The sequence below is a fragment of the Hyla sarda genome, chromosome 6 (assembly GCF_029499605.1).
Source record: "Hyla sarda isolate aHylSar1 chromosome 6, aHylSar1.hap1, whole genome shotgun sequence".
Classification (NCBI taxonomy): domain Eukaryota; kingdom Metazoa; phylum Chordata; class Amphibia; order Anura; family Hylidae; genus Hyla; species Hyla sarda.
In genome coordinates, this window is record NC_079194.1 from 107,039,414 (window position 1) to 107,053,903 (window position 14,490).

The following is a 14,490-nucleotide window of genomic DNA, read 5'->3' on the forward strand; positions in this document are numbered from 1 at the left end:
TATAAATTCATCTTGAGCACTCATGAGAGACTTCCTGTTTTTTACTGTCTACCCAAGACACATAAGAGCTTAATTAGCCCTCCGGGTAGACCTATCATATCTGGGATTGGGTCTATGACTTCAAACCTGTCCCAATATGTAGACAAATTTTTACAAGATATAGTACAAAGTACCAAATCTTATATTAAAGATACCACCCAAATTGTCAAAATTATTGAATCATTTAACTGGTCTGATAATCATATTTTAGCCACTCTGGATGTATCATCTCTCTATACAAATATACGTCACAATTTAGGTCTGGCAGCAACTCAGAAATTTTTACTCAAACACAATCACAAACCCCCACAGATTGAATTTATCCTCACAGCTATTAATTTCATTCTTACTCACAATTATTTCTACTTTAATGGTGATTATTTTTTACAGTTAATCGGTACCGCGATGGGCACCAGATTTGCGCCAAGTTATGCTAATTTGTTTATGGCATCTTGGGAAGAGGATACCATCACCCCCCACCTTGTCGCAAATCTGGTGCTCTGGAGACGTTATATCGATGATATTATTTTAATTTGGGATGGGTCCATCACAGATTTAGAATTATTTATTAATAATTTAAACACTAATAGTCGCTTTCTCAACTTTACCTCACACATTAGCACACAATCTATCACCTTTCTTGACTTAGAGATCAAAGTGAGTCCGGATAAAACTAGATTAAATTGCAATACTTATAAGAAACCTACTACGAAAAACAGTTATATCGACTATACAAGTTGCCACCTGTCTAGTTGGCTTACAAATATCCCTAAAGGACAGTTTCGCCGTTTAAAACGTAACTGTACATCGAACAATACTTTTTTGGAAGAAGCAGAAGATATGACTTCTCTTTTCAAAGACAAAAATTATCCGGACACACTTTTAACCCAGTCCCTTAATCATGTTAAACTTCTAGATAGAACCACATTTTTTACACCAAAAGATAATGACACTATATCCACTGAATATTCAATTAAATTAATTTTACCTTATAATTATGAATATAAAAAAATTGAACAAATCATCAATAAGCACTGGTATATGGTTAAACAAGATAAGGATATAGGAGGATTGCTGTCAGACCGAGCCCCCATTGTATATAAAAAGGCCCCCAATTTGGGGATAACGATTGCACCAAGTATAAAACCACCCATAAAAATTCATAATATGTCTGAGACGTGGCTAAACACAAAAGGCTTTTTTAGATGTGGAATATGCCCCAACTGTATGAAAGTGAAGGGCCCTAAAAAAACGACAGAAATTTCATCATGTACTACTGACTTTAAATGGATCATTAAAGAACACATTTCGTGCCACACAAGTGGAGTACTATATTTGATACAGTGTGGATGTATGAAACAATACATTGGGAGAACAAAAAGACCATTAAAGACTAGAATTGCTGAACACCTAACAAACATAAAAAATGGAAACCTAAAACACCCTTTATCAGCCCACTTTGCAAAATTTCATAATAAAGAAATTACTACCTTCTTCTACACAGGCTTACAAACTATTAAGAAAGATTGGAGAGGAGGCAGCTTCATTGTTAAAATGTCTAAGGCTGAAAGTCAGAAGATTTATGAATTTAATTCTCTAGAGCCGAATGGCCTGAACTCGAATTTTGAACTTTTTGGATTTCTGTAGAGTGTGTCCCGCTCTCCCCATGGAGGCCCCCTTTTCTACTTGGGGGCCCCCATGGAGGGGTCGGACCCACTCTATCTTTGTTCTGCGTGACTGGCCATCCTTCAACCTTCCTGTACACTAATTATTTTCATGTAAATCTATAGCATTTTATTTCACCTATGCACCTATTTACATTTATTACCCCATTTTTTGTATTTTTCTATTTTATTTCTAATCTTATTTTTATTTTCATTTATTTCTACTTCTATATTTTATTTTTTTATATTATTATCATCCTTATTTTTACATTTATTATTCTTCTATATATACTTTTATTTATTTATTTATTTTTTATTTTTATATTTATTATCATGATTATTTTTATTTATTTTTATTTTTGTCAATATCTCTATCTCAGTATTATACACTCTATCTGTACATCTTACTGTATGCTATATGTACCATTCCAATGTTTACAATATATATATAATACTATATTTAAATAAGAACGCATACATACTGATTCTAAATGTGAACACTGCTTTATCAAGATGAAACAACCCCATGTTTCCCGTTCCATTCCGCTATTTGCGGAAGATCTAAACAGAAACACACCTGTAACAATTAGACAGGTAACATGTATAAAAGGACTTTGAGCTTCACTGTTAAAGATATCTCTACTGAGGAAAGGGTCATATATAAAGTACCCTGAAACGCGTCTAGAGAAAGAAAAATTTATCGCATGACCACCGCAATCCACAAACCGCCATCACTTACCTCCGACACAACTCCATCATCTGCTGATTTTACACCTGGCTGTAATTCATCCGCCATTCCACCAGACGCCGAGAGATCTTCCACGAGGCTTTCCTTTCCTTGTTTCCGGAGCAAGATCCATCTATCTCCGAGTACATCTCCACCTCCGGAGCCACTCCGTGACCGGTGACTTCTCTTCGGCCTGCGGCAACCGGGCCCGTCACCGCAAGCGCATGCCAGCGCTGGACACAGCCTCCACTACATCTGCCATCGAGCCTGCAATTACTCCGTGACCGGTGACCTTTTTGGCCTGTGGCATCCGGGCCCGTCACCGTATGCGCACGCTAGCGCTGGACACAGCCCTCACATATCCATCTCTCGGACGTCCAGCCAAAACTACCTCTAGGAGTTGGTAACTATATCACTTTGTGAACTGTTCTAAATCACATGAGAACGGAGTGTGCAGCACAAAAGTACACTATGTCGGTTTGCAATATATTGGGATAGCGGTAGAATGTAATTCACATGCTATATTTTAAAAATTTTTAATATATGCTTTGTATTCAAATATCATACCTCCCCACAAGGGCCCTGTGGTAGGAGGCATTTATGTATTAGATTTGCATTATTTATTTTATGTCTTATTTGTAATATTTTTTATATTAAATTTGTACATCATTTAAAGTGAAGCACAGTCCGATTTCTGTAATTCCATCATCATGTACCATTTTATGGTATTAGTCTAGAGGCATTTGGTACCCCCCCTTTTTTTCCTTATATATTATTTTGTACTAGTATTTTTTTGGCGTAAATACTTTCCATTTAGCCTCGATTAATTTATATTGTGAGCTGCACATACCCCATTTTTTTTAGATTTGTAAATTACTTCTATTAAAAAAATCTTAATCCTTTCAGTACTTATGAGCTGCTGAAGTAGAGTTGTTCTTTTCTGTCTAAGTGCTCTCTGATGACACCTATCTCAGGAACTGTCCAGAGTAGAAGTAAATCCCCCTAGCAAACCTCTTCTACACTGTGCAGTTCCCGAGACAAGGAGAGATGTCAGAGAGCACTGTTGCCAGAAAGAAAAGAACAACTCAACTTCACCAGCTGATAATTATTGGAAGGATTAAGATTTTTTAATAGAAGTAATTTACAAATCTTATAATTTAAAATACCAGAAATGGAGAGGGCACTCTAAAGTGTTACTGCACCTGTAGCACGACTGTTACATAGCATGAGTGGCCCATGCAAGGTCTCCTGCGGGGTGCACATATGAAGAAGATGACGTATCAATAAATATTACAACAAAGGCAAGTGCGTGCACTCACCGCTCAGCGGAGACAGCTTGACTTTAAGGTCCGGTCTACGGAAGGCTGGGTCACAACATCGGTGCAGGTAAGTGGGCGCTGAGAGAGTACGGCAGCTATTTCACATGTGTATGCGTGCTTCTTGAGGCCGGAAGAAGCACGCATGCACGTGTGAAACAGCCGGTGTAGCCTCCAATCGCCCACTTAACTGCACCGATGCTGTGACCCAGCCTTCCGTAGGCCGAACCTTCAAGCCGAGCTGTCTCCGCTGAGCGGTGAGTGCACACACGTGCCTTTGTTGTTATATTTAATTTACAAATCTGTTCAACTTTGTGGAGCCAGTTGATATATAAAAAAAAGTTTTTTCCTGGATAACCCAGTTCCCTAATCAAATAAACACCAGACCATTTGTACTTTATCTTCAATCATTTTATTTTGTAAACAAATCAACCCCATCCATTGTAAATACAGAATAATAGTACATTGTGACAACTGACAACAAACAGACCCTTCCTTATCTATACAACCCTGAGGATAAAGAGACAATTGGGAATTGTGTCAACGTTCTAGTTGATAAAAAGAGAGTTGGCCCACGGTACAAGAAAATATTGTAAATATTTTAGATCTCAAAGCCAAATGCGTTACATCATGATCAGTAACATATATATTAATTTTCCTGAGATTACATAGGTCAATAAGGTGGTTGCTATTCAGGAGTGTGCTTTTTTTTATTTTTATTTTTTACCATAAAGCAGATGACAAACACAAATTTTGTAACTAAATGTATAGTTAGCGAAAAGATAAATAGAAAAAAAAATTGAATTTTGTTGCTGCAAACAGCACATGATTGGATCTGAATATCACATGACCACTTTGCAACTTAGTCATGTTCTTATCATAGCTGGGTGAGACATGAATATATGTATTTTTGGCAACTACCATGCCTCTGATGATCTGAAGTCCCTAAGTGATATTATCAACCAGGGTAATCTAAACTCAAGAGTTTGGATATAGTGGCGGAATCCAGGACCATTTTGACCAGAATGTAATGGCTTCCTCAGAAAAGGAAACAGTTGTCCAACATTCATGGCACCTTCTCCATACGTCCTCAATACATGAGGAAAGTCAAACAGTTTAAAATACTGTTTCTTGTAGTCTACCTCAATATACAAAAAAATATATTTTTCGCTGAGTTCTACATTAGCATTTACACCATTTTTGCAAACCCACATTCCACTGGAATTCACTACAAAAATAATACAATACCCCATGCCTTCCAGCATGTTCATACATATACAGTGACCCCCTGACCTACGATGGCCCCGACATATGATAATTTCAATATGCGATGGCCTCTCAGAGGCCATCGCATGTTGAAGGCAGCATCAACATACGATGCTTTTGTATGTCAGGGTTATGGCATAAACGGCTATCCGGCAGCGCGGACTGCTTCAGCTGCTGCTGGATAGCCGTTTATGGTGCCCTGTGTGCTCCGGTGATGGTCTCCTACCTGTCCTCGGGGCTCCGGAGCATCCTCTTTATGATCCCCTCCACGCTGTCCCGTCATCCAATAGGAGCGGCGTGTGTGCGTATTGACGTGATGACGGTGACGGAGAGCAGAGAGCGAGGATCCCGGGGAAGCAGAGAAGCCTGGAGCATCGGGGACACCACAGGGACACGGCGACAGCGATGGAGGGCGACATCCAGGGCAGCGGTGACAGTCCGGAGCGGCGGGGACAGGTGAGTACAGCTTCCTATACTTTACATTGCACGGATCCCTCAACATACGATGGTTTCAACAAACAATGGTTCATTTGGAACGGATTACCATCGTATGTTGAGGGACCACTGTATATTATACTGTATATTTCCTTTATAGTTACAAATATCACCACTACTCTACTCCAAGAGGTCAGTGAATTTTGGGCTTGTGTGGCCTTTTTAAATCAGTCCCTATGCCAGCATAGACACTAAAACATGCATTTGATCCTATGACTAGAAGTGAGAAACCACCCCAGCATCATAAGTAGATTGCTTCCAAATTGGGCCAATTTTTTGCACTGAATTTTTGTTTGGTTCAACTTAATTTCTCATCTCCTTATACCATATGGTATATAGACTTAGGTGGCAGTACTCCTATTCTGTATGTAACATACTCCCAGTATCTGATAACAATTACCAGTTTTCGCTTGTAACCACATTGCAATGCACAACCCAATTAAGAAGACCAATCTATTTGTTTGCCCCTCTACTGTCTACTATAAAAGATGTTATAAGATGAAGACTGAGCTGTTTTCTAAATGTCTTTAGAACTTCAGTCCTGTCATACACATCATTCAGGAGATTCTTGATCTAGGTTGATGACTCTTGGCATTCTTTTGTCCACCTCTCGAAAGCTCTTTTAATTGTTTCTTCCTTTACATTGTTGAATATTTCTGTAGATATAAAATATAGGTAAATAAAAGTTATCCATAAAGATCTCAGTCAGAACCAGTGGTATATATCATGACTACTATGTCCAGAATATTATAGGTCTAGTCTCTAAATATTGCAAACAGATAATTTAGGGTGTAGCCCCATACTTCATAATTCAGGATACATTCAAGGATATATTCAACATGAAATCATCAGGGGGAGAAACTCTGGAAGCGTTTCTCCTCCTGATGATGTCACATTGAGCCGCGAATAAAATGCGTTTAGTGATCTGGGAGCATTGTATTTTGAGTACGTTTCTCTGATCCAAGAGTTGGATTGATCACCCAACTTGGACCATTGATTAGGTTGTAACACATATCATTGTGGTGGTAGTGAACCAGCTCCCACTTTATGTGTGTTTTTTGTTTTTGGAGATTGTTAAGATTTATTGCATTTTAACCAAGACTATTATGTTTTATATGCCTTTTAAGTAGAATTTTGTAGTTAGATCAAGTCTCTATACAGACATAACAAATGTAGTCTAGATATTTGTAGAGAAACAACAGTGCTTCAGCTCACCCCAGGTGCGCACGGACAGGGCGTGGACCTCGCCCAAAATCAGCAGCAAGAAGAGAGAGGAGTCCAGCGTCCGATAACTGAGAGGATGATATTTATTTCACCAGATGGTCATAACAGGAACACAAGGTACAGTGACTCGTTTCGGCCTTACAACAAGGCCTTAGTCATACCAATGTATGACTAAGGCCTTGTTGTAAGGCCGAAACGCGTCACTGTACCTTGTGTTCCTGTTATGACCATCTGGTGAAATAAATATCATCCTCTCAGTTATCGGACGCTGGACTCCTCTCTCTTCTTGCTCTAGATATTTGTAGTCTAGGTTTTTATGTAGATTTTCTATTCCCATTTACTTATGACCCTCACCTTAGAGAGGACCATTTTGCTAAAAAAAAAATTTTCACTGCAATTTCCACTGGTTGTCTCCATTGTACCTATTTCATGATCCCGGTAAAAATGTAATTTTTTATTTTTTAAATGTACCTGCAATTCCAAGTCCAGTAGGAAGAGGAAGTCTCAGTTTTCCACCACTGTGCTTGAACCTCTCATCTAATGCCTTCTTTATTAGTGGAAGAGTGCAATCTTTGTGCCAAACAGGAAGCTCCAAGATTCTCATGCACTGTATGGTACGCCTTTTATCTTCAGCTGTGATAAGCCCACTTTCATAAGACACATATGTCATAAAAGCCATATCTATGTTCACAGCTTCTCCATGCATTAGAGCTGGCAGGACTTTCTGGGGAAAAAAAGTGACACATTAGTAAATATGTGGGTTCATTATTACATTATCTGTATAGAAAATACATTAAAGAAGTCATTTTTTTATGTATCTCAATTAAACTGTCTATATTACCTCCTGAGCTGAGATGCTAGCAGTGTGAGATAATATGCATAAAAACCTAAAGATTTTTTTTGCACCACAGCAAGGATATCGTGTGTATATATTTGCAATTCATAAATCATGTCAATTTCTCTTCTATATATGGATGAAAGTAAGCAGACAAATGCAAAGTGTCTATTTCCATTGCAATGCCTACACCGGTGAAAGGAGGAAATACACTGTTCCCAACAAAATGAATAGGTAGGACCACCAGAGAAAGAGACACTGTTTGTAGACTCTATCTTTTTTTGGCTAGTCAATGGTGCCCCCCTCCTATATTTAGTTATTACAATTATAATATAATACTAATATTTACCATTTCAAGCTCTGGGCTTATGACGTGCCCATAATCCACCAATCTTTCAAGATCATCCTCCCACAGGTTAGGAGCAAGTTCTTCCAACATTGTTTGAATGGCCAGTCTTGTGGCTGTAAGAGCAGCATCTCCATGGCTAACAAGACCATTCCTGGATTGAAACTTTGTGTCTAAAAGATACTTCCCATGGCTTTCCAGAAGCTCAAATAGCCCCATATGCTTCATTAAAGCCATCTGAAAGACAAAAATGTAAAATTTTTCATTTGTAGACAAACATACATTAACAGATTTATTCTTCGCCTCCCACATTAATTCTTGTTTCACTCCCCCATCCCTTCTTATAAACGTTAGTCTAATTGTTCTCCTCCTGATCTTCAGTCGTCTTCTCCCAAGAGAAGAAAACGTTAAATATCTATTGTACATAAAAATACATATCTAGAAATCAAGTTATTACCTTTAAGATCTCTCCAAGACCATTAGAAATTTGACGCCGTGGAATGGTCTGAATGAAGGATCTATCAAGATAGGTGGCTGCTGGTGGAGTGTAGCTTCCCAACTTGTTCTTACAGTTGCAGAAATTCACTCCATTTTTTGCACCCACACTTGCATCCACATAAGACAGAAGTGTTGTGGGAACACGAATGTATGGGGTTCGTCGCCTGTAAAGAGAGGCAGCAAGACCAACAATATCCAAGCACACCCCACCTCCGATAGCTATGACTGGTTCGGTGCGTCTTTCAATTCCAAATTTGTGGATTTCTTCTAGTATGGTCAAGACAAGCTCCATTGACTTAGTTTCCTCTGTTGTCTGGAGAGAAAGGAGCTTATAATTTACATTATTGGCCTCAAAATATTTTCTGACTTTGGAACCATATAACTTTTCCACAGTCATGTCCATCACAATGAATCGCTTTTGGATCTTCTTTTGGTAGACATGAACTTCTTGTGGATCAGACAAATGACCGTAAAGTAAGGTCATGTTAGTGGGATCTAGAAGATTTTGGGTTTCGGTAACTTTATAGCAGAAGTAAATGGGTGTTTTTACTGTCCAAGAGACTCCAGACTCAGTTACAGCCTCACCTCTGTTTACAAAAACAAACAACAACAAAAAAAAACATACCGTAAATATAACAAGCAAACTTTTTTTATTCTATATTCTTTAATCATGGCTTTAAATGAACATGTATGAAACTTGCTTCAATTATTCTTATTGTTTCATTCATTTTATTAAAATGGCGAAATATTAAATAAATTATCAAAATGCTGACATTTAATTTTTTTTGAAAAAATTAAAATTAATTATTTTAATAAAAATGTACCTGCTTTTGAACAAACTGCTTTTGAAAATCAAAATTAAATTGTCAGAACTGAACAAATGGATGATCAAGTGTTTTTGGACCCTTTCCTAGAATATTAGGGTTACTTAGTGCAGATTTCAGGGTATTTCATGAATTATACATTCTTTTATATAAAAATATGTGAATTTTTCCAATGTTGTGCTGAATTTAATTCTAATTAGAAAAATAAATACATTATATAAAAGAGAATAACACATTTATAAATAAATATTTTAGAAAATCTTTTTTTTTATTTCAAAATGTCAGTCTTCGTTTTTTTTTAAGCACTTACATTTTGGCCTGGGAAACAATCACTTGATCTTCTTTCCAAGTAGTTGGAATTTCTCGTCCATTTTCCACACAACACCAAGTGTTCTTAACCTGTATGAGCTGGTATTCCTTCTGCTTGGTCCTGCTTTCTGCAGTGTCAGATTTGGTTGCCCCTCTGACAGGTGCAACAGTATACAATTCTCCGGCAGGCATCTCTGTTAGCTTGGTAGTAAATGATAACTAGGTTTTTCTTCTGAAAACTCTTGTTAGAGCTTCAGAAATGGAGCTGTTATATAGTATTTAAGCATCCAGTAGCTTTATGAGGGAGGGGCCATGGAGAGAGCTTCTCACCTGCCTATGGTTTATAAAACCACTGTTGTATAACATCACGAGGGTGGGAAAAAGTGATGATCTAATCAGAAAGACAAGTTGTGTAACTAATATTCACTGACACTTTGCTGTATGGTGGATACCTCCAAGGGATTTAGCAGTTCATTCTTGTCTGACAGAATGTGAATCCTGAGTTATACAAGAAGCTTTGGTGAAAAGGCTGAAGGATATCAATGAGAAGAACTAGAGACCTATTGTATATGCCTATGACAGGCTTATATCAGTAAGCCCCCTATCCTTGGCAATACAATCAATACATCAGAACATGTGCAGTTATTTAGTTCATGTTTGCTCTAGAGACCCAAGCTAAAATTAATTTTTGTAATATACTTTCAAATTATACTTTTTTAGTATTGGGGATAAGATGTCTGATCGTGGGGGGGGGGGGGGCACCGCTTGGACCCCCCATGATCTCACTGCAGCACCTTGTATTTTGTGCCGGGCTGCTGCTCCCATCTCGGAAACCTCTGAGTTTCCGAGATTGGAGACGTGATGTCACGCCACGCCCCCTCATGACGTCATGACATGCCCCCTCAATTCACATCTGTGGAAGGGGGCGTAATGAGATTGGAGCAGCAGTCCAACTTCCCTTTGGATAGGGGATAAGATGTCTATGGCCGGAATACCACTTTAAGGACTCAGCCCTTTTTTTTGCAAATCTTACCTGTGTCGCTTTATGCATTAATAACTCTAAGATGCTTTTACTTATCATACTGATTCTTAGATTGTTTATTTGTGACATTCTACTTTATGTTAGTGGTAAATTTTCATCAATACCTGCATAATTTCTCTGAAAAGTTCCAAAATTTCATGAAAATGTAGAAAATGTAGCATTTTTCTAACTTTGACATAAATTATATATTGCTTCACATATGCAATATGTCTACTTCATCTTGGCATCATAAAGTTTACATGTTTTTACATTTTAAAAACATTATACAGCTTTAAAGTATAGCAGCAATTTTCCAAATTTTTTATGAAAAATTCTGAATCAGAATTTTTCAGGGACCAGTTAAGTTTGAAGTGGATTTTAGGGGCGTTTCTGTAAGAAATCCACCATAATAGACCCTTTTATAGAAACTGCATCCTCAAAGTATTCAAAATGACATTCAGAACATTTGTTAACCCTTTAGGTGTTTCACAGCAATAGCAGCAAAGTGGAGGAGAAAACTCAAAATCTCCATTTTTTTACACTAACATGTTCTTGCAGATCCATTTTGTTTTCATTTTTACAAGAGGTAAAAGGAAAAAAGCCCCCCAAAATTTGTAACCCAATTTCTCTTGTACATGGAAATACCTCATATGTGGATGTAAAGTGCTCTGCATGCGCACAACATGGCTCAGGAGGAAAGGAGCAATTTTTGGGATTTTGGAGAGAGAATTTTGCTGTTTTGGTTTTTGGGGGGCATGTTGCATTTACGAAGCCTCCATGGTGCCAGAAAAGCAAAAAAAACCTGACATGGCACATTATTTTGGAAACTACACCCCTTAAGGAGCATAACAAGGGGTACAGTGAGCCTTAACACCATATAGGTGTTTGACAACTTTTTGTAAAATTTGGACATGAAAATGAAATATTTGATTTTCAACACTAAAATGCTGGTGTTACCCCAAATTTTTCATTTTCGCAAGGGGTAATTGGAGAAAATGCCCCCAAAAATTTAAAACTCCATTTCTTCTGAGTATGGAAATACCCCATATGTGGATGTAAAATGCTCTGTCATTTGCACTGCAATAGCAGAGGTTCTGACATAAAGTAAAAAAACAAACAAAAAAAAACAGCAAGTGACCAAAATATTGAAACTATGCCCCTCAGGGAATGTAACAAGGGGTACAGTGAGTACTTACACCTCACAGGTTTTTTGAACAGTGGCCCGTTAGGATGGAAAATTAGATTTTTAACACAAAAATGCTAGTGTTACCCCAAATTTTTCATTTTCACAAGGGGAAAACAGGAGAACCCCCAGCCCCTAAATTAGTAGCACCCAATTTCTCCCAAGTAAGGAAATACCCCATATGTGGCTCTTTGGGTGCACAACAAAGCTTAGGAGTGAGACAGCACTGAGCACATTTGAGGCCTAAAGTGGTGATTTGCACTGCAATAGCAGAGGTTCTGACATAAAGTAAAAAAAAAAAACAGCAAGTGACCTCAGTTTTGAAACTATGCCCCCAAGGAACGTAACAAAAGGTACAGTGAGTATTTCGCCTCACAGGTTTTTTTGAACACTGGGCTGTAAAAATGAAAATGTTTATTTTTTAGACTAAAATGCAAGTGTTACCCCAATGGGAGATATTGGGTTACAAATTTTGGTGTACTTTTCTCCTGAGAATGGAAATACACTGCTCAAAAAAAATAAAGGGAACACTAAGATAACACATCTTGGTTATGAATTAATGAACTAATCATATGAAATACTTTCGTCTTTACATAGTTGCTGACAACAAAATCACACAAAAAATGTCAATGGAAATCAAATTTATCAACCCATGGAGGTCTGGATATGGAGTCACACTCAAAATCAAAGTGGAAAAACTCACTACAGGCTGATCCAACTTTAATGTCCTTAAAACAAGTCAGAATGAGGCTCAATAGTGTCTGGCCTCCACGTGCCTGTTTGACCTCCCTACAACGCCTGGACATGCTCCTGATGAGGTAATGGATGGTCTTCTGAGGGATGTCCTTCCAGACCTGGACTAAAGCATCCGTCAACTTCTGGACAGTTTATGGTGCAACGTGGTGTTGGTGCATGGAGCTAGACATGATGTCCCAGATGTGCTCAATTGGATTCAGGTCTGGGGAACGGGCGGGCCAGTCCATAGCATCAATGCCTTCCTCTTGCAGGAACTGCTGACACACTCCAGTCACATGAGGTCTAGCGTTGTCTTGCATTAGGAAGAACCCAGGGCCAACTGCACCATCATATGCCCTTACAAGGGGTCTGAGGATCTCATCTCGGTACCTAATGGCAGTCAGGCTACCTCTGGCACATGGAGGGCTGTGCGCCCCCCAAAGAAATGCCACCCCACACCATTACTAATCCACCGTCAAATCGGTCATGCTGCAGGATGTTGCAGGCAGCAGAACGTTCTCCACAGCGTCTCCAGACTCTGTCAGATGTGCTCAGTGTGAATCTGCTTTTATCTGTGAAGAGCACAGGGCGCCAGTGGCGAATTTGCCAATATTGGTGTACTCTGGAAAATGCCAAACGGCCTGCACGGTGTTGGGCTGTAAGCACAACCCCTACCTGTGGACGTCGGGCCCTCATACCACCCTCATGGACTCTGTTTCTGATCATTTGAGTGGACACATGCACATTTGTGGCCTGCTGGAGGTCATTTTGCAAGGCTCTGGCAGTGCTCCTCCTGCTCATCCTTGCACAAAGGCGGAGGTAGCGGTCCTGCTGCTAGGTTGTTGCCCTCCTATGGCCTCCTCCACGTCTCATGATGTACTGGCCTGTCTCCTGGTAGGGACTCCATGCTCTGGACACTATGCTGACAGACACAGCAAACCTTCTTGCCACAGCTTGCATTGATGGGCTATCCTGGATGAGCTGCACTACCTTAGCCACCTGTGTGGGTTGTAGACTCCGTCTCATGCTACCACTGTGCTGTTCTCCTCACATTTATCTAATTGTCTATTGCAATTATCCCATCACTATGTTGTTTCTATGCTTTCTTGTTTTGCTGCCATCTGCTGGCCAGAACTTGTGCACTGAATGCCACTGCTCTTGTTCATTGTTGATGAAGTTTTTCTTTCTGAGTGGTTGCTAGGCAGCCTGGGTCCCTCTCACTTCCTGCAGGCATTTTTAGTTTTAAGTCTGCTTTCTGTGTGACTGGACATTCATCTCTGGGCTTGTGAAGGCATCAGTTTTTGACCAGCAGAAGTTACAGCAGAAGTTTCAACAGTTTCTACAGTATCAGGAAAGACTCATACAGTACAGAATCAATACCACTGCTACTATTACAGCATTTTCAGTATTGTATCACCGCTTGTCACTACTTTTGGGTCAAATAAACCCACATTCATTCTCATCACTGTGTCTATGCCTGAATCCATCTGTCTGAGCTCCTGCCGGTCCGGTCTGCTCCACTGCTTGGATATGAAGGTAGGAAAGTCACACAGCCACTATCAGTTACACCTTCATTCGCCTTCATGTGGGGACAAAACAACCACTAGAGTGAAAGCACTGCCAGCATTTAAAAGTGACCAAAACATCAGCCAGGAAGCATAGGAACTGAGAAGTGGTCTGTGGTCAACACCTGCAGAACAACTACTTTATTGGGGGTGTCTTGCTAATTGCCTATAATTTCAATTTCAAGATAATTTCAATGTAAAATTGATTGTCAATCAGTGTTGCTTCCCGAGTGGACAGTGTGATTTCACAGAAGTGCGATTAACTTGGAGTTACATTATATTTTTGAAGTGTTCCCCTTATTTATTTGAGCAGTGTAGATCCACAAATGGACTGGGCCTGCGCACAACAAGGCTCAGGAGTCATAGAGGTCTGTTTGCATTTGAGGCCTATGAAATATCAGTAGCTGACGGTTACATACATTTTGAGGGGGGAAAAAAAAAGC

The 14,490-nt window shown here is 39.2% G+C and overlaps 1 protein-coding gene across 1 annotated transcript; it reads right to left on the reverse strand.

Annotated features, from left to right (window-relative positions):
• Positions 1-5,986: 5,986 nt before the first annotated feature.
• Positions 5,987-9,735, reverse strand: LOC130277587 (2-epi-5-epi-valiolone synthase-like). Its single transcript, XM_056528289.1, has 5 exons — positions 9,545-9,735; positions 8,370-8,997; positions 7,916-8,149; positions 7,203-7,455; positions 5,987-6,163 (listed from the first exon to the last, which is right to left on the reverse strand). Exons 1-5 carry the CDS (start codon positions 9,733-9,735, stop codon positions 6,081-6,083), a joined length of 1,389 nt encoding a protein of 462 aa, XP_056384264.1. The 3' UTR covers positions 5,987-6,080.
• Positions 9,736-14,490: the final 4,755 nt, after the last annotated feature.

Coding starts and splice junctions, on each gene's coding strand:
- LOC130277587 (XM_056528289.1), bottom strand. CDS start 9,735: ATGCCTGCCGGAGAATTGTATACTGTTGCACCTGTCAGAGGGGCAACC. Junction 8,150..8,369: donor GTCTTGGAGAGATCTTAAAG/GTAATAACTTGA, acceptor TTTGTCTTTCAG/ATGGCTTTAATGAAGCATAT. Junction 6,164..7,202: donor TACTGGACTTGGAATTGCAG/GTACATTTAAAA, acceptor TTATATCTACAG/AAATATTCAACAATGTAAAG.